This window comes from Vulpes lagopus, chromosome 18 (genome assembly GCF_018345385.1).
Source record: "Vulpes lagopus strain Blue_001 chromosome 18, ASM1834538v1, whole genome shotgun sequence".
Lineage (NCBI taxonomy): Eukaryota > Metazoa > Chordata > Mammalia > Carnivora > Canidae > Vulpes > Vulpes lagopus.
The window spans coordinates 20,753,755-20,775,202 of NC_054841.1; the positions used below are offsets into that span (position 1 = coordinate 20,753,755).

Sequence of the window (21,448 nt, forward strand, 5' to 3'; positions counted from 1 at the left end):
CTTTCCTGACTGCTAACCCTGACAGAGCCCAGATTATCTGCAGGCAGGAGGACGGCTGGCCTTTCCACATTCCTAAGATCCAGGCAAGCAGCCCCCCAGTGAACACTAGCGTCTGTATGCTGGGCTTCTGTTCACAGCATTTTCATTACACAAGCTCTATAATGACTTTGTATAGTGACATGTATAAAAATAATGACTTGCTCTATGTTGTACCCTGAAACTAATACAATGCTGTATGTCAATTCAGTTAAAAATTATTTTTAAAAGCCAATCTCATTTTGAATATTCCATGAAACTCTACAAAACCAGCATGAAAACCCATGGATCTAAATTATGAAGGTGAGGCAAAGCAGAGTACACATGCCCTGGAAAGAGTAAATCAGAAATACCTGTGCAGGAATCAAACCCCGCCTGTAACCAAAAGTACACACAACATTATTAGATAAGAATCTCCTTAAAATTTAATTGACTAAATGTATTACATTCAATATTCCATGGGCTTCTTCTGGACAAAGGATCGGCATAAATACAAACAAGCCTCTGGGCCTTTCCCCCTAACCAATGAAGAGAAAACACAGGAGGCGAGGGGACACGAGTACACCTTCGTATTTACACTTCCCCTTTACTTTACAGTTCAGTGCCAGAAATATTTACAGAAAATACAATAAGAAAAAGATCATGTCTTGGCAACATACCGAAATTCATACAAATTGTATATATGATTTCAAGCAAATAATGATACTGCTTATTTTTTAGCCACAACTGCCAAGCCCTTCAGAGGAGAAAGATGTTCTTGGTCACTGCAAGAGGCAAGGACTTGGGAAACTTGGTTTGCTTCAACAAATATTTATTGGGCGCCTACTATATGCAAGGCACTGTGGAATCCCAAATTACACCTTTTCCCTCACCATTAAAAAAAAGAAAAGCATCTGAAGAACATGAGTTGAAACTCTGAGAAAAACACTATACAGTACATGGCTTCTTCAGCTACTGAGAACCCACAGTTTGATTCCACATTGAGTGAGTGGATTACCTCCAATCTCTCCATCTCAGGAAAAGAGGCTGTCACGGAAATCCTTAAAACAGACCATCGAATTTAACTTAACTGTTTCATGTAAACACAGAAATCAATTCTTTTTAGGAAGATATAACCTGAATGGGTTTTAAAATGCTGAATGGAGAACCACTGCCAGCAGGAGTGTCAAATTACCCCTAACACATCTTTACTATCTACCACAAAACATGTCTTTGAGCAAAACTGATTCCCACTTTGGGTAAAGTTCCACCTTCCAATGGAAATAAATGTTCCCAAAGACCGTCTATACTCTGATAATCACTCTGCAGAGCCTGACAAATGCTTCCCCACAGTATGTAGAAAGTAACCATTAATAAAGGCCTCATACACACAACCTGTGGGCAACTGACATTACTGGCCAAAGATGTAGGTCTTTTGTATTTAGGAGTGAGTCCAGAGGAGAATGGGCTGCCCTGAAATCGAGGACCTGGAAATGGAGGACAGCATGCATGTGCATGGGTGTATGGCCAGAGCAGGAGGGGGTGAACCTGACACATAACTATTCCTTTCAGAGGGCCAATGCTAGGTAGGAGGAGGTCTTAGGAGGAAGCACAGAACACAAGTGGGAGCTGGCTGACCGAGAAAAGGCAAAGCCTCCTCATTGTCATCAGTGCTCCCAACCAGAAAGGAGGAAGAAAGCCCCCATCTCCCAAATTGTAAAAAGGACTCTGAGGGGCTACCTGTCTCTGTCCCTTGGGTAATGCTTTCCCTGTCACCAAATGCCACACTCATCCATCCCGATACTCCTGTCACATGCAGCAACGACAATGTTTAAAAGCCACAGACCAAAATGGTCCTGGCTTCCCTTCAAAGGTTAAGAATACATGCTAGCAAATTTATCAAGTGGACTACTAAAGGTTGTAACTAGGGACTAAATATGCTCCTCTGGCATTATTCTACTCAACATGATTTTTAACAAAGGCAGTTGGGTGAACTTAGTGACCATATACTCAAACCCATACTAATGAAAGTTTCCAAGGGTTCTTACTGCACTCCCTCCGTAGGTGAATGTTATTTTGGGTAGAAGGAAAGAGCACCTCACGAGGTATATGTACCCTATACTCTGTTTGTACTGTACACACTGGGGTCTCGTGCCTCCAGGGGCTGCACAGCTCTGAATCGATCCCTCTTTCCCTGGGAGAGCACAAGCTTCTAGATTACAAACTGCATTCAACACAGTTATTCACTCATCAGTTATGAGAATTACAAAGAGTTGCCAGAAATTAGAGCAAACTGAAGGGTCAGGAGGCCTACCCTCAACACGCACATCACAGTACATTTTGCTGACAGTAAAATTATGCTAAAGGTAAAAGTTCTATCCGAAGAATCACACCAAGGAAATACACCTACATCAGTTATTTTTAACCTCTGGAATGTTGTAAGTTGCATATCAATTTAAGCCTTCTTTGTTCATTTCCACTATAAAAAGGGACCATTTTTCCCTTGAAATGTCAATCTGGAATTTCCATGAAAGTTGTTAAACTTCACCTTATACCTGCTGAATTAGTAAAAATATTTTTAGGGTAGAGTTTGCTCCTCTTTATCATATACCCCCTGCCTCCATGCTACCATCTGGAAACATTGATTTATTGCCCAGAGTAAAAAGAAAATCAATTACTCAATAATATCATACCCTGAATGGAAACTGGAGTCTTAGAAGGAGGAGGTAACCTTTACCTGAGCTTAAAACAAACATGATGAAAAGGGTACAGCAAACTTAAAACCAAGAGGTGCTATAACACCCACATTTCTTGCTCACAGATGACAAAATACATACTTTTGGAATAGAAATATCTGCACAGGGAGCTAGGCCCTACATTATCCCCCACCCTCTAATGTTAAAATCCCCAAACGTCAAATGAAACACACCATTGCAGCCCTGACCTATAGTCTATTGACAACAGAGTTCACATAGGGAGACCACTCCTAACACAGCTGTGAGCACTCCTCTTTGGACTTCAGATGTCACTTACTTTCTTAACATAAAATAATCTTAATAAAGAAGAAAGCATATAAGAATAGGAGAAATGAGCAGTGTATACTCTTAGCACTGTAACAGGAATCCTTGGAAGGTTGTTCTGGGTCTGGCCACCTCAAAACATATATCCCTGGCAGAAAAGTAGCAGCGAGGTAACAGAAGTATTTCCAAAACCCAGGCAGGGATTTTGTTGTGCCTTCAGCTGAAAAGTCCAAAAAACATGACAACAGCCATTTTTAACAGTAGCCACCTGAGGGGTGGTCACTAACGTTTGTCAATTATGATAAAATCCAGTAGCTCTCTGGGAGAGATCTGAATTAGTAGAATTGAGAGGCTATTTCCTGAACCCCAAATTAGAATCCTTCATAAACTACTGCAGTTTCCTGCTTGGTCCTAAAATAAGAGACAATGGATGAAACCAAATAATTTTCAACTCTTGTTGTGAGTCTACATTTCTCAAAATTTAACCAAGAAATTACCAAGGAATTATGAATGTTTAACCTATCATCATGTCCCCAAGCCACACAGCAAAGGAGAGAGTGGAGGCATCACTGCTGTCGTCTTACAACTGCTAACCCACAAACGCCACCTGTGTCGCCGTAAAAGGACAGGGCGGAGCCTCCATTTTAGATCTGCTCCTGGGTTGCCCAGAAACTGAGGCCTTCAGATAGATCTGTGCAGTAATGAGGATAACTTTGTGAAATGTGGAGAGGAAACATGAAATATTTTAATGTCAGGCTTCTTATCTAAACAAAACACATATATGTTTGTTTCTGTCAGTTGGACAGTTGGACGACAAATGGACTTACAAGTGAGCAGAAAGCTGAGATTTCTTTCCTTCTCCTCCATGCTATCACCAGTATGAATCTTTAAATGTCCTGGAAGATTCTGAGACAGATTTTAATTCTGAACATAACCTCCTAAAAAGTGAAGTATAAAACTATCTTCAACTTCTAATTTGCAAATTTGATACTACCAATGCACGTGTTTAACTGAGATGCATAAAGCCTTTCTCCTCAAAAGGCTTATATTTAACTAAAATTGTCGCTTTTAAAAGAAAGTTTATGGCTAAAATGTATATCATCATTACCAGCAGGAATATGATTGTGTCTGGGAGCCCATTTCACTAGAAAGCCGAAAGTCTTCTATCAAATGGGTTTATAATGTGTTTCTTCTATTCTGGTGATTAAACAGTAAGCTCTTGGGGAGTGATTTGTTTGTCTTTTTTACAGTGATCACCTATCAAATTGTTTTGCTCTGATATCATAGCCCCAAACTGGAGTTCAATAGTCCTAGACAGACAGTGTCTAAGAAGAGCAGTTCTTGAGTCCAACCTCCTGGAAAAGTGAAGTATAAAACTCTGGCTCCAACTGCTTGTTCCGGTACTTGTTGACGATATCGGTGATTTTCTGTTTCCGGCGGACATGTGGTGGACTGTAGGAGTCACTCTCCAGTCTCTTTCTTCTACAAATATTAATTACAGTCTGCCTCACCAGAAAACCTTGAAAACAGAGGGTATTAAAATCAACATGAATAACTAACCATCTAGGTGAACTATCAGTCGCTTTTTTTTTTAAAGACCTTATTCATGAGAGAGACACAGAGAGAGAGACACATAGACAGACACACAGACACACAGACACACACAGGCAGAGGGAGAAGCAGGCTCCATGCAGGGAGCCCGACATGGGACTCGATCCCGGGTCTCCAGGATCACCCCCTGGGCTGAAGGCAGCACTAAACCGCTAAGCCACCCAGGCTGCCCGAACTATCAGTTTTCAAGTGAACTACTCTCCCCTTCAAGGTCAAACCTATTTCATTCCATTTGCAAAACTCCCCATCTCCAGAGAGAAGGACAACACTGCAACAAGACTGCAAGAAATACACAATGACAAGGAAAAACAAGCAAAAGTCTGTTCTGACAACCCATTTCTAATTGTCCTGGATTATAAACAGCTATCTGCATTTTCCAGGCCTGGAAGTTTGCGAATCGTAGTTCTATTTGTACTTAAGTAGATAAAGCAAATTTAGAATAAAATATGCTTTGTTTTTTAAAGATTTTATTTATTTATTCATGAGAGACACAGAGAGAGAGGCAGAGACACAGGCAGAGGGAGAAGCAGGCTCCATGCAGGGAGCCCAATGCAGTACTTGATCCTGGGATCTCCAGGATCATGCCCTGAGCCAAAGGCAGATGCTCAACCACTGAGCCACCCAGGCGTCTGTCTCATAAAATATGCTTCTTATTTAACAAGAACTATAGCATTATCTATATGTAGTATCTATTAATATCACCATTTCCTTATTTCTACTTCTTCTTGGTTCATAAGAATGTTTAAACAAACACAAGTAAATAAAAAACTGAGAAATCTTAACTCTTCAGCAATATATGAAGACCTTACCAAGTGCTCGTCTGCTGACAATCATCCCATCCACGAGCGGGATGACCATGTTAAATTTTCCAGTGGCTCCTTGAATTTTTATCCGGAATAATCCAGTGTTTAAAGGGTGGATAAAGATGACAGGAACTTCTTTTTCAAGAGTGGTAGATCTTAAGAAAAGAAAACTTTTCACCCAGACATATAAAAGCTTAAGTCCCCCACATACCATGTAAGAAAATTAAGGACGCTTGATGCCAAGCCTGATGTAGTCTGTAAGAGCCAATGTGTCACAGTCTGCTCAGAATCTTATTTCTGGGAGTCCATGTTGCTGCTCCCACTCCCACCTCTACCAACACTTAGCCCTAAATGCCCATCACTGCTGCTAGGCTTTCCAAACTGACAAGAAAGGGGCTAAAAAAAATGTGTTTTAAAGCCACTAGGGATACAGGGTGGAAGGAAACACAGAGGAATCTGTCTGGGAGCTATGAATCTAGCAACCAGCTATGGGACTTTCACAGAGTTCCTCCTTATAGGGAACCAAAGTGGGAGTGGCCAGGGTGTAGGGAATTCCACCAGAGCCAACAATGGAATCTCAGAGCACAAGTGGGAATATAGTTTAGGTCCCATTATGGGACTCTCTAATGTAATTTTTGTTCAGGGGTTGGGGGAGGAAGTTAGGCTCATTAGTCTGAGCCAGCTGAAAATGTCCTCCTTAGCAGAGGTAATAAATGGCTACATCTTGGCAGGGCCAAAGCTTTTGAGTAGGTAATGGGTGCTGATGTCAAAACTGTACCTTTAGAAGACTGAGACACACATCATGCTCAGGGATATGTCACTGCATCTAGAGGTACCCATGTTATTACTCTGTGATACTTGCTACATGTTGGCATTTCTTGTTTTTTGCTTTCAATACAATGCTTCTGTTCTATATAGGTAAAGTGATTCTGGCCAAAGCAACATTGAGTCAATTTTCAGTATGTTGTATAAAAGTCAGTCTTTTAGTTAATTTTGTCACCAAGACAAATTCTTGACTTTTGCCAATCTACCAACAAAATACGATTTTTACAGGCTAGTCATATTATTATAACTTTTGACTTAAAAAGACTGAAACAGTAACACTACTACCACCAACACAAGACACTTCAAAGTTTTCTTCCAAACTAGTTCTGGAGAAGTCTACCTCAAGAATTACTCTAGTCTCTTCAGCAAGTCAGCATTATGGAGGAAAAAAAAGACAAAAAGGGCTGTTCTGGGGTGAAAGAGACTGAAGCCATATTAACATCAGATGGAGTGGATTCTGGTTTGAACAAACCAACTCTAAAGGGTATTTTAGGAAAAATGGAGAAATTCTTATATGAACTGGTTACTAGATAGAATTAAGGAATGCTTACTAATTTTACTACTGTGATAATGTTATCTTTGTCTATCTGAAAAGTGTTTTTACTTTTCAGAAATGCAGACTAATATTTAAAATGTTAGGATCTCCTGCAACTTGCTTTAAAATACTTCAACAGAAAAAAACACCTAAGTTTTAAGAATGACTTCTCCTTTTCGGGAAATTTAAAAATATGTTGTTAAAATAAACCATCTTTACTTCAATTCTGTGACAATAATCTAATGATGTTAAGAACAAATTCATCTTACATGCAATACAAATCAGATCATGTAGCTTGATATCAAAGGTAGCTCTCTGCTGTACAAAGTAAGGTTGGCATCTGGGGTCAAAAGCCTGAGTGAGTTCAGATCACTTTCATTTACTGAATGTGTGATACTGAAGAATAATCTCTATTGAGCCTATTTCATTCCATTTGTAAAACAGAGATGATAATGGTACCTCTCTTGGGTTGTTTTAAAATATTTGTTTAAACCAAAAGCAAGCAAGCAAAAAGCCTTGAAACTATAAAGCCTAAAGAGATACATTGTTACTAATCTGAATCCAACTATTCTCTTCTTATATCCTTTTTTTGCATGGGCAGCTAAAATAGGAATCATACCACTATAATATAGTTAGTATTACATTTTATCTATCTCCATTAAATAGCTCATTTAATTATTTAATGATACATTGTTACTAATCTGAATCCAACTATTCTCTTATATCCTTTTTTTGCATGGGCAGCTAAAATAGGAATCATACCACTATAATATAGTTAGTATTACATTTTATCTATTTCCATTAAATAGCTCATTTAACTAGGATATTTCAACTATCCAGAATGTTTTGACCAATTTAACTCTATTACTTCTAATACTGCTGTTACTATGGTTAACATTTACCTGCTTACATTTACTCATTTTTCTCTCTGCTGCAGATAAATGTACAACAGTAATGATGCCATTTAAAAATACTTGCTAATTTATCACCTTGTGCATGTATCTACCAACTTCTTTGATTTTTCCCCCCTATGTTTATTTCCTATTTCCTTCATCCCTCTTGTTTCCTTATGTCTTTCTTTATGTAACCACAACTGGCACATTGTAACAAGTAGGTTTCTCCATGCTTAAAGACATGCTGATCAGCCTCAGGCAAACAGAGTGTACCTCAGAGAAGTGCTGCTGTTTGCAGTAGTTTCCACACCAGTACTGATCTCTGTCAGCAGGTCTGAGAGGGGAAAGTTCTCTGGAAGAAAGTAACAGTAACAGTAACAATTCATATCTCCCTCATATTTCCAAAATAAATAGTATGAAATCTAACTTCCTAATCTCTTTATATAAGGGTGCAATAAATATATGGATTACGGTATCCTTAAAATACATAATCCTAACCATTCCTCACCAAGAAGAAATCTCCCTCAAGACATATTTTAGCTAAGTTCATCTAAAGCTGAGTTTTTACAGAACATGATCTGTGGCCTTTGAGGGCTTAGTTGGAAAGCAACAATCACACTTGTCCAAAAACCCTGACCTGGATGTGATTTTTAGGTTAAGTATACACTTCTAATGCTCTTATGTTGCTTACATAAAAATCACGAGAAACTTATCCATAGCAGAATTCCTAAAGACAAATTAATCTTTATACCAGAACTAGACAGTAGGGTTCATGCAGAGGTGAGGGAAGTGTTCCCTCTTCCCCTTTCCAGAAGACCTGGGAAGACCAGGGGCTACATGGAGAGGGACCAACTGGCAACAAGCTATTCACTGTGATATCAAGAATAGCTAAAAGTTTTATATCCACTTACATCCACTAGTCTCCATCAAATTATCACAAGCAGGAGGTGCCATGAGTGTCTCTATTTAATAGATGAGTAATTTAAGGCTTAAAGAAATTGAGTGAGGGGCAGAGCCAGGTTGCCAACCCAGGCTTGCTGAACTCCAACCCCAGCTTCTGGTCACTATACCACAACTGTGCTGCCTCTCCCCACATATTCAGCAAGTATTTGTCATTCTATAATAGACAAAGTCTTTACACAGTACCTATATCATCATAGCGTTCCACCCAGACTACAGAAACTCTTGTCTCAGGTCCAAGGGGAGGCACAGGGCGACCCTGAGGCAGCTTCTTCATTCTGGAACTGGGACTAAGCTATATGAGGTAGAGAAAAGCAGAAAAGGAGAAGGGGGAGGGGAAAAAAAGAAGTGGCTTAATAAAACTACCCAACCACATATTCAAGTTGTCCAGTGATGTATCAGGCCATGGGATATCACTTCAGGAAAAAAGTGAAATATATTTGCAAAAAAGCTCTTTGACTCCTCTGTTTATCAAGTCTCAAACTAGAACAAAGAAATGAAGGTCTTAAATTCCGAAAGGAAAATAAGGAATATTGACCAATTATAATTTCCATTAATAAAAATAAAATTTGTGGGCAGGGTGCCTGTGTGGCTCAGTTGGTTGGGCATCTGATTCTTGGTTTCGGCTCAGGTCCTGACCTTCGGTTTGTGGGATCGAGCCCTATGTTTGCTGGAGATTTTCTCCCTCTCCTTTTGCCCCTCTACCCACTTGTGTGTGCACACTCTTTCTCTAAAATAAATGAATAAGGGATCCCTGGGTGGCGCAGCGGTTTGGCGCCTGCCTTTGGCCCAGGGCGCGATCCTGGAGACCCGGAATCGAATCCCACGTCAGGCTCCCGGTGCATGGAGCCTGCTTATCCCTCTGCCTGTGTCTCTGCCTCTCTCTCTCTCTGTGTGACTATCATAAATAAATAAAAATTAAAAAAAAAATAAATGAATAAACAAAATCTTTTAAAAAATTTATGGACAATGTCTTAATGAGATCATGTGAGATCAAAGGATTTGAGTCTATCTCTGGCCAGCAAGCAGAATGCTTTCTTCATCAGTTCATCACAACGTTACTGGTTTGCCTGGGGATCCTAACCTCTAAAATGTCCCATCAGCAAGTTACTTCTAGTTCTCATTTCTAGGTCAGAAATTTCCTACTACAATCTAGGCCAAAAAAGTCACTTTTTTTGTCAACAGAAAGAAAAAAAGAGTTACTTATCTCTTTACTGTCACAGTGTTTGTTTCTGGTTTCCCTGCCCACCAATTGGCTTGAAGTCTCTCTGAAGAGCTAGCAGGACTCTGTGGCTCCCCTTTAGCACTCTGAGCCTCACCACTTTGAGGGCATGCAGCAGGAATGAGTTTATGCAAAAGTCCTAAACAAAGCTATGTGTACAGAAGGTAGAATCTCATCTCTAAGCTGAATTTTAAAAACAAAACTGCCTTATTAGCACAGAAATATACCTGTGTTTAGCAGATGACCAGAGACCATGGCAATTCCCTTAGATTCTTGTTTCCAATTCTATTTGTGTTCTGACAGTCACAGAAAATGACTGTGACTAAAAGATCTTCCCCAAACTGACTGGCAGACACCAGTCACACTCAGAGACCATTTTCTTAGCATGGCTCCTAATCAGCTTTGAATCTCAACTTCAGCCCTAAATATAAAGGGCTTCTGTGATTAGGTCAGGCATACCTGGGTAATCTCCTTTTTATTAAATCAAAGTAACTTTAATAATTATATCCACAGAATCCCTTTAGCTGTATAATGTAACATAAGCACAGGATAAATTGTGTTCACAAGTTCTGCCCACACACAAAGGAGCAAATCATATTGGGGCAAGAGTTCTGGGGGAGATCTCTAGCAAGAGATCATGTCATCTGCAAATCCATACAGTATTACTTCTCCTTTCTGATCCTTATGCATCAATTCTTTTTCTTGTCATATTTCCCTGTATAGGACTCCATGTCCAATATAAGTGGTGAGAGCAGACATCCTTGCTTTGTCTTCCATTCAGGGGGAAAGCAGTCAACAATACTATATAGTATAATGTTAGCTCTAGGCTTCCAGCAAAGCTCGGTCTCAGGTTGAGAAAGTTCTCTTCTATTGATAGTTTGCTGAAAATATTTGTCATGAATGAATGTTGAGTTTTATGTCAACTTTTTTTTGTATCTATTGAGATTTTCTTTTCTTTTCTTTTCTTTTTTTAGTTAGTAGTGTGGAAATCAGTAAAGGGAAACCTCACTAAAATGGAGTAGGTAGGCTAGAAAAAGGAGCTGTACCACCCAATGGCAATTACGTGAAGAACCATCAATTACAGACCCTAAGAAAAGAATCATCAACAGGAAAGAACCATCAATTATAGCCCCACCACAAAAAGATGTACATGGAATCTTCTGCAACTCAGTCAATGAGAGACCTTGGTCATTCCCATCCTGAACTCTTGCTTTCCTCCAATGACTTTCACTCAGAACAACCCCTCCCAACTTCTTCCTCCTTCTTCATAAAACGATGTTCCTCTCCTTTATTTGCAGGACTTGCCAATAGTTTTGCCATAGCTTATATGTCCCCAGTTGCAATTCTCTGCTATTCTTGAGTAAACTCATTTTTGCTGATAAAATACGTTTATTTTAAAGGTTAGTAGCAGTCTACAAAGTATAAATAATAAAAATACGGTGCTTTAAAGATTTTGGATTTTAAGGAATAACCATACTGACATTCAGAAAATGAGTACAAGGCCCACCAATCACTGAACATTAGATCTGGCTGAAATCCTACATTACCACCCTACATAGACATGTTCATCTCCAAACTATATTCTATGAAACCTTCTAAATATAGCAGTTTCTGATTTTCAAAATCAGTTACTTCAGAAAGTCTTAAACAACTTAACTACTTTTCTACTTTTACTATATTAATTTTAAAGGTGAATATTTCTGTATTCTCTCTCAAGTGCATATATACACATATGTATAAATGTGTGTGTGTGTGTGTGTTGATCCTTGAACAATGCAGGGGCTGGAGGTGTTGATCCAGCCTATTGTTGACCAGAAAGAAGTCTTATCAATAACATAGTTGATTAACACATATTTTGTATATTAGATGTATTATGTGCTGTAAAGCTAGAGAAAAGAAAATATTTAAGAAAAACATAAGGAAAATACATTTACTGTACTGTATTTATTGTAAAAACACAGATGTCTGGACCTACGCAATTTATTTTATTTTATTTTATTATTTATTCATGAGAGACATAGACAGAGAGAGAGTCAGAGAGATACAGGCAGAGGGAGAAGCAGGCTCCATGCAAGGAGCCCAATGCAGAACTCAATCCCAGGACTCCACGATCATGCCCTGGGCTGAAGGCAGGCACTAAACTGCTGAGCCACCCAGGGATCCCATGAACCTTCGCAATTTAAACCCCTATTGTTCAAGAGTCAACTGTATTATGTTAAAAACAACTTTCACTGTTGAAGAGCCAAATTAAAAATCCTATAAAATCAAAGAATGGTTCAATCAAGTTTACACTTCTTTTGCCTTTCTTATTGTGTTATAAATCAATCTTCCCACATTTATGAAATGATCTTATACTCTTGCTATCACTCGTCCACTTTCCAGTAGGAAGGAAGAGCTAACATGAGGAGAAAACAAAAATAAAGACAAAACAAAAATAATATCTACTGATATGGCAAGAAAAAAAGTATAAAAGTAAAATACTCCCTTCTTGTGGTGGCTGCTGTGTGCCTCACTTAGTGTGTCTATTCATACACTGGGCTAGTCTCCAAAGTGCTACCATTTGTATAGAGCAGACTTGTTTAAGTTGAATGTTACATGATTAAAGACGTGGAATGTATAGCTGCTGTTGTACCATTTTTTAAAAAAGATTAATTTGAAAGAGAGAAAGAGAGAATGTATGCACAAGTGAGAGAGGGGGAGAGGGAGACGCAGACTCCCTGCTGAGTAAGGAGCTCAACCCTGGACTCGACCCCAGGACCCTAATCATTATAATGACCTGAGCCTAATGCAGACATTTAACTGACTAAGCCACCACCAGGTGCCCATCACTGTTGTACCTTCAATGTGTATTTCAGGGACCAAATAAAAGTGTAGGCCTGAGAAGGAATGGGTGAGAGACCTAAGCATGGTACCAGAATGGCTAAATCAAGGAAACCACGAGAGGCTATCTTGGAATGACCTATTTGTTGCAAGCTGAAAAAAAAGAAAATTGTAAGAATTTGATTTAAAAAACTTAAGATACTAAAAAAAAAAAAAAAACACACACAAAGGCAAAACTTAAGTTACTAATGAATCAGTACTGCTATCATTGTTCTTTATGTTACAGTTAAAAGCTTGATTTAAAGCATGATTCTATAATTACCCCCAATTCATGACAAATTTTTAGAACTGTATCAACAAAGTTACTTACCCGCTGTGAGGAATTAAGATTGTCTGTGTGATTAGGGAAAAGCTCAAGTGTCAGGGATGGCTGTTTCAGAATTCCAGGCATAAGATCCATATTTGAATCACTATCTTGGTCCGAGATGTTACTTTCTAATGAATCGGCTATAGGGAAAAGAAAAAAAAATTATATTTACTACTTCTTTAGAGAAGTGTTTCAACTAATTATGCTAACAGTTTAACCTAAGTCACTTAGGAGAAGCATTGCTTCTAGACAAAAGGTTGGTGAAATTTTTCTATAATGGGTCAGTAAATATTTTAGGCTTTGCTGGTTATGTAGGTCTCTAATGCACATTCTTTGTATTTTATTTATAACACCTTAAGAATGTAAGAACTGTACTTAGTGTTCTGATTTTGGCCTATGTGCCATAGTTTGCCAGCTCCTGCACTACAGAAAAACGGAGGTAAGACTAGAAAATATTTAGACTTTTCAGATGCAGAATATAAGCCACCTGTCATTCTCTTAATTATTTTGATTACATATTCAAACATGTGGCATGGTACCAAGTGGCACTGGGGCATTCCAAAGCTACAGAGGACCTAGTCCTTGTGATTAAGAAGTGATCTGGTTACAGACAAACACACAGAGTCAGAAAAAACAAAAACAAAGACAAATCTCAAGAAACAGGAGGAGGTTGAGTCCGAGCAGGGGCACAGCTGGCACACGGGACATTTCATGACAAGAGATAAAGATCCAACTGTAGCAACTAAAGTAGAAGGACAAGGTTCTAGCTTTGTTGGTGCAAATAGGCTGGCCTAGAGACACCACAAAGGAGGGACTCAACCCAGAGAGGACAAATAGGGCCTCGCTTCTGGAATCAAGGTAATAAATCACAGCCTTGATGTGAAGGCAAAGAGCAGCTAAGGATACTGACCTAGACCATCGAAGGCCCCTCCTACCAGGGACACAACTGGCCCAAGAATATAAGACAGGGGTGGGGGACCTAGTGTGGGAAATCAAGGGCCCAAGTACAAAAAGTTCAGAAGGCTGCCAGAGCAAGGGCACGAAAAAAGTAATTAGCCTGAAGATGAGACCATGACAGTGTGATATATAGCAGCCCATTCTACAGACTGTCTCAATGAAGGTGAAGTTTTTCACGTACTGCCTGGTCAGGCACAAAGAAATGGGCTTAATTTGCAAGAAGCAAAGGTTTGAGGCAAGATAAGACTATGGGTTCAGTCTGAGAAGTAATAATTACTCCTGATCCTTTTGAAGAACTGGCTTAATTCACCACCTTTTCTAGGCTGTGAAGTTTCTCCTGCTTGGTGTCAGATCAGCCAGATGCTATCAGAGAGCCTTCCAATTGTAGGATTCTCTAGAGTTCTAGATAAGGCTCTCACATGGAAGCAGGCAAGTAGATGGGAGCTAATTCATAAATGGAGAAAGAAATGAATACACTACAAAACAACCCTTCTATGCATTGATTAATTAAAGAAAGACAAAAAATGGGTTGAAGTGGATCTCTCCTTCTCTACTTAAAGATTATTATAGGGACGTCTGGGTGGCTCAACGGTTGGGCATCTGCCTTCTGCTCAGGGTATGGTCTGGGGATCAAGCCCCACATCAGGCTCCCAATCAGGAGCCTGCTTCTCCTTCTGCCTATGTCTCTGCTTCTCTCTGTGTGTCTCTCATGAATAAATAAAATCTTAAAAAAAATATTATTATAAGAGGTTTGGTCCATCTGTCTTTAAAAGTCCTTAAGAAAGTTAAGAGGAGCTAATATCCTATACCTTTGCATCATCTAAATGCTATCATGGCTTAGAAGTTAAACAGTGTCTTAGATGACTTCAGAAATCTCTCCCAATGCAAAAATACTGCACAAACCAGTGAATATAAAAACAGATTTTAAAACAGCACCATATAAAAAATGCTTACTTAAAGACTCCACAGGAGAAGGAACTACAAAAGCTATTTCCGTAAGAGCATCAGCATAATACAGCACCTTCTTCTGTCCATTGAAAATGCTAGCCCCAATGTCTTCAGAGGAAATCACTTCATCTAGGAATGAGAAACACTACATTACTGCTCCAAAAGGTGGGAAAAATCCGTTTCATCCTGCTTCATGAAATTTTAATTGGTTAATAAAGTAATAATTAACAGAAGGTATGTTTCCAGCAAGAACCAATGAGTATGTAAGAAGAATAAAATATAAATGTTCATTAAATGTCTTTACACTAACTTTAAATGATTAAATTTTAATTTTACAGTTTCTGAAACTACTCTAAATTAGGCTACTTCTGAAAAGCAGAGACTTGAACTCATCTGTATGAGGCAGATTATGAGGCAGTTTTTCGGGAAGAGGTAATAATCTAAAGGAAGATGACCACCACAGACCTCTAAAAAGAGGGCAGGGGTCTGTGTGTTTTGCACTCTTGCTTTCAAGGTTATTTCTGTCCTTGGTCTCTCTCTACTGCTCCTCAGCTCCGCTTCTTCCCCAGTGGCCAGTGACAGAACATAAAATGTACAGGCAGTATATTGAATAGTAGTATCTGCTCTAAGCCAGCAAGAATGAATTAACAAACAAACAAACAAAAAAAAAAGAATGAATTAACAAAAGTAACATTCCTGAGAACTAGTACACTTCTCAATTAAAATGAACACAATGTCCTACCAGGAATGCATAAAAGACCAACAACCTGACAAAAAATTGGGAAGAGGAAATGGAACAAGTAGTTCCCAGGAGAGAAATTTAAAAAAAAAATGAAAAAATGCTGAAACTCAGTTATAATTAAAAACAGAAAATTTGGGATGCCTGAGTGGCTCAGCAGTTGAGTGTCTGCCTTTGGCTCAGGGCGTGATCATGGGGTCCTGGGATCAGGTCCCACACTGGGCTCCCTGCATGGAGCCTGCTTCTCTCTCTGCCTATCTCTGCCTCTCTCTCTGTCTCTCATGAATAAGTAAATTAAAAATCTTAATTCATCAATTAATTCAGAAAACTTCTCACCTAGCAGATTGGAAGATACCTAATGTTGGTGAGGATGTGGCAAACTTTATTTGCAAAAACAGCATAGTTTGCCAACTCCTGGTTTAGACTCTGGGAAGGCACTTTGTGTCTACTGTAATAGACACTTTGGTTACTGCCCCAACACCCACTCCACCCTCCTCTGCTCTGTAGCAGATGTGAACTGTGAGTGGAACTGACCCTTCACACTGGCTCTACCTTGTCTTTATCTCTCTACCAGGGTTGAATCATTCCATCTCTCTTGCTACGGCCACACGTTTAGAGTGGCCAAATCACTGCATATCTCAGGACTGGAAGTAGGGAGGTTCTGAGACCCAGCTAATCTCTCCTCTTCAGGGGAGGGTTGGCATGTGAATATAAAGCCTGGAACTGCCTTTTGGTACTATGAGAGAAGCCAGGCTAAGGAAAAAGCCAACATATGGACAGCAGAGCTAAAGGAAAACTGCAGAGAAAGAGAACAGGGCATTGATCAAATGACAACAAAAATGTACACTAACCTCTAGAATTTTCATTTACTACATGAGACAATAAATGACTTTTAAAATATAAGCCAGTTTGGGTCAAGTCTTCTGTTACTACAACCATAAGCATTCAATGATACATTTATCAAATTGAAACATGTGCATATCCTTTATAAATTTACTTATGGGAATTAGATATACTCAAGCATATATTAAAGGATATATGTAAATTAAAATTGGAGTATATCCCTAAATACTTCGATTTAGCCTTGACTGAAATTAGAAAAAAATGACAGGTCACAAGTCACAATGGTATTCAATTGGAAACCTTGAGAGGGTACAATCTTGCTCACAGAGCAACTCTAGTAATTCAAAGCGTGGACACAGGTATCACCCCCTTCAGAGATAATATTAACTCTCCAGTGCTCTTCAGGAGCCCTCAGAAGAAAGAGCATTAGCGGGGGGAGGAGGAGAGGGTAAAGGTCTTACGTTTAAATTTATACTTGCTCTTGTATTTATTGTCCTGATTATCTTCCTCAGGAAGATTTGTAGATATGGGCATGAATCTCTCAGAGATAGCTGTTTACTACAAAGGTTTTTATGTAATATCCCAAAAATGTAACCTTTAATGATAACCACAAAGTCTATATAACACACCTTTTAATAGAAAACTGTATTGGACAAAGGACAAAATGCACTTGCTAGCAAACTGCTGCTAGTTTAGGAACTTATTAATATTAGCCTTGTGACATTTGAGCCATGAATTTTATATTAACTGTCTATCTTTCTTTAATTCCTCCCCCCCCCCCCCGCCCCCATATACAGAAGACATCTGAAAGAATATGCAAACTAGTGTTAAGTGACTTCTTGTCAGGACTAGAATTAGGGGAAAAATATTCTTCTTTAATATACCTCTGGTTTATTTGTAAAATAAGACTACAAACTTAAAGAGACAGAAATTAAGAATAATAAAACAAGAAAAAACAATGACCATTATGAGTTTTACCTTGTTCAGGTCCTTCACCATCATCACAACTGTTAATAGACCAACTGGTAGAAACATGCCCAGTCCAACCTGGGTGTCTGCCCACATCTACTGACCAGCCAAGGGAGAGCAAAAATTCTAGGAAATGTGGCTGAACATTTCTGGAAGATTCCACATTCTTTAAAATCTGAAATACATACCAATCATCAGCTATAATGAAGGAAACAAAAGAGCATATCAAAATAAATCTCCATAAAAATCAGTTAGCTTTGAAGTACCTGACAAATCAAGCCTAAGCTCAGATAAACTTGGGAATACATTTCTATAGTTAAAAATGATGCTTCTATAGAAGTTAGACAGATTTGGGTTCAAATGGCTGGGTCTTGGGAAAGTTTCTTAACCTCACTCTTTCAGTGTCTTCATCTCTAAAGCAGAGATAGTAACAATGGTTGTGAAGATTAAGTGAGATAATTCTAGCTCCCTCTCTAGCAAAACAATTACTGAACCAGATGTGTTTACTAAAAGTAAATTAAAACTGCTATGTCCCTATCTTCACAGACTTTACTGTCTGCTTAGTGAGACACATTACACAGGTATGTGATTATTTTATTACACACCATGACAAAGGCTATAAAAGGTACAAATCTATTTTTAATAAGTTCAATAAAGATTAGGTATAATTAACAAACAAGTGAGAAAACATCCTCCTCTTAGTCCAAAGAAGAGAATGCAGCCATTTTAGCATAAAAGAAAGTGATCAGAAGGTTCTCTGCTCCTCACTAGATACCAGATTTAATACCTGGGCTTTTTACAAATGGCCTCAAAAAGAAAACTCCCTAAAACTGTTGTTCTTACAGGGGTGATTTCCCCCTCCAGGAGGCACCTGAAATGTCTGAATTCATTTTTGTCATCACAACTTATGGGATGCTACTGGTATCTGGTGAGTAGAGGCCAAAGATGCTGCTAAATGTCCTTTTTATAGGACAGCTTCCATTACGAAGAATTATCTAGCTAGCCTTAAAGAGCAATAGTGCTGCTGTTGAAAACTCTATGCTAAAGGCAGGAAAGTGGGAAATCCTCTACAAATTATCAAAATCAAAATGCATGTATCAAAATCACCCAGGGAATATTTTTTTCTTGGACATTTCATCAAACTTTTTACTTAGTAATTATAAAACATTTAATTTTAATTTTGTATTAGCATTATTACCTTATAAGCATAAATGACAATTAAGTGATGTATTTGATCTATAGTTCTTAATCTAAGATCATTCAACCTATAATTTAATATCTAAAATAGAATATTAAAAGTATGCAGTATGAAGTTAGGTCTATAAAACAAATAAACAAATCATACAACACAAAGGCAAAGAGTACAAGGATCACCTATCAACACTGCAATTGGTATCACTGTTGATAGCACTCAAAATCAGCATATAGAGATGAGGTATTTTAATTTTTTTTTTACATTTTTAAAATTTGTTTAAATTTAATTAATGAACATATAATGTATTTATTGGTTTCGGAGGGAGAGGTCCGTGATTTATCAGTCTTATATAATACTCAGTGCTTATTACATCACATGCCTTCCTTAATGCTCATCAGCCAGTTACCCCAGCTTCCCACCTCCTTCCCCTCCAGCAACCCTCAGTTTGTTTCCTATGATTAAGAGTCTCTCATGGTTTGTCTCCCTCTCTAATTTCGTCTTGTTTTATTTTTTGCTCTTTTCCCCTATAATCCTGTTTTGAGGCATTCTTTAATTCAGAGAGGAGTGAGCTGACATGGATTCTGTAGGACCAGATCAACATAATTCTGCCACCTGTACAATTTTGTGAACATGAGATTCTCTTAGACCATTGTGGACTTCTACACAACATCAGCAGAGGTAGGATCCTAGAATCACTATTTTTATTTTTTATTTTTACCTGGTGTCAATTTATTGGCTTTTAGGGAGATTGTACATTTATATTGACTGCAGTATTTTTAAATTTTAAATTCAATTAGTTAATATATATTATTAGTTCAGAGGTAGAGTTCAGTGATTCATCAGTCTTATATAACACTCAGTGCTCATTACATCACATATCCTCCTTAACGTCCAATACCCAGTTACCCCATCTCCCTACCCCCTTCCCTCCAGCCACCCTGTTTGTTTCCTATGGTTAAGAGTCTTATGGTTTGTCCTCTGGTTTCATCCTGTTATATTTTGATCTCTTATGATCTCCTATGATCCTCTGTTTTGTTCCTTAAATTCCATGTTTGAGTGAAATCATAACTGTCTTTCTCGGACTGACTTATTTTGCTTAGCATAATACCCTCTAGTTCCATCCATATTGTAGCAAAAGGCAAGAGTTCATTTTTTATGGCTAAGTAGTATTCCACTATATGTATGTGTATGTGTGTGTGTGCGCGTGCGTGTGTATACACACACATCTTTATCCATTCATCTGTCAATGGACATCTGGGTTCTTTCCATAGTTTGGCTATCATGGAATTTGCTATTAATATGGGGATGCAGGTGCCCCTTCAGATGACTATATTTGTATCTCTGGAGTAAATACCCAGTAGTGCAATTGTTAGGTGGTAGGGTAGCTCTATTTTCAACTTTTGAAGGAACCTCCATACTGTTTTCCAGAGCAGCTGCACCAGCTTGCATTCCCACCAACAATGTAGAAGGATTCCTCTTTCTCTGAAACCTCGCTAACATCTGTCATTTCCTGACTTGTTAATTTTAGCCATTTTGACTAGTGTGAGGTGGTATCTCATGGTGATTTTGATCTGTAGTTCCCAGATGATGAGCGATGTTGAGCATTTTTTCATGTGTCTGTTGGCCATTTGTATGTCTTCTTTGGGGAAATGTCTTGTTCATGTCTTCTATCCATTTCTTGATTGAATTATTTGTTCTTTGGGTGTTGAGTTTGGTAAGTTCTTTATAGATTTTGGTAGCCCTTTATCTTATAAGATACTTGCAAATACCTTCTCCCATTCTGTCAGCCGTCTTTTGGTTTTGTCAAATGTTTCCTTTGCTGCGCAAAAGCTTTTGATTTTAATGAAGTCCTAATAGTTCATTTTTGCCTTTGTTTCCCTTGCCTTTGGAGACACGTCTAGCAAGAAGTTGCTGCAGCCAAGGTCAGAGAGGTAGCTGCCTGTGTTCTCCTCCAGGATTTTGATGGATTCCTGTCTCACACGTAGATCTTTTATCCAGCTATTTTTACATATGGTATAAGGAGATGGTCCAGGTTCATTCTTCTGCATGTGGCTGCCCAATTTTCCCAAAACCATTTGTTGAAAAGACTGTCTTTTGTCCACTGGATAGTCTTTCCTGCTTTGTTGATTAGCTGACCACAGAGTCGAGGGTCCATTTCTGGGTTCTCTATTCTTTTCCACTCATCTATATCTGTTTTTGTGCCAGTACCATATTGTCTTGATGATTACAGCTTTGTGATAAAGCTTGAAGTCCGGAATTGTGATGCCACCAGCTTTGGTTAATTTTTCAACATTCCTTTGACTATGTGGGGTCTTTTCTGGTTCCATACAAATTTTAAGATTATTTGTTCTAGCTCTGTGAAAAAAGTCAATGGTATAGACTTGAAAGTATAGACTGCTCTGGGAAGCATGACTTTTTTTTTTTTTTCTTTTTTGAAGCATGACATTTTAACAGTATTTGTTCTTCCAGTCCATGAGCATGGAACATTTTTCCATTCTTTGTGTCTTCCTCAATTTCCTTCAAGAGTGTTCTATAGTTTCCTAAGTACAGATCCTTTGACTCTTTGGTTAAGTTTATTCCTGGGTATCTTACGGTTTTCGGTGCAATTGTAAATGGAATCTACTCCTTAATTTCTCTTTCTTCTGTCTCATTGTTAGTGTATAGAAATATAACTGATTTCTGTGCATTGATTTTATATCCTGGAATCAGTACTTTTAAAAGTTCCC

At 38.5% G+C, this 21,448-nt stretch overlaps 1 protein-coding gene across 10 annotated transcripts in view; it reads right to left on the bottom strand.

The window, feature by feature from the left end:
• Positions 1–443: 443 nt before the first annotated feature.
• RALGAPB (Ral GTPase activating protein non-catalytic subunit beta) overlaps positions 444–21,448 on the bottom strand; it is an 83,532-nt gene continuing 62,527 nt past the window's right edge. For all 10 annotated transcript variants that reach the window (XM_041732711.1, XM_041732707.1, XM_041732706.1 and 7 more), the window contains 7 exons: positions 17,537–17,702; positions 14,983–15,105; positions 13,075–13,211; positions 8,849–8,957; positions 7,976–8,054; positions 5,456–5,604; positions 444–4,554 (listed from right to left, as the gene is read on the bottom strand). In XM_041732711.1, the coding sequence (XP_041588645.1) occupies positions 4,361–4,554; positions 5,456–5,604; positions 7,976–8,054; positions 8,849–8,957; positions 13,075–13,211; positions 14,983–15,105; positions 17,537–17,702 (957 nt within the window). In that variant the 3' untranslated portion in view covers positions 444–4,360. The remainder of the gene's footprint in view (positions 4,555–5,455; positions 5,605–7,975; positions 8,055–8,848; positions 8,958–13,074; positions 13,212–14,982; positions 15,106–17,536; positions 17,703–21,448) is intronic.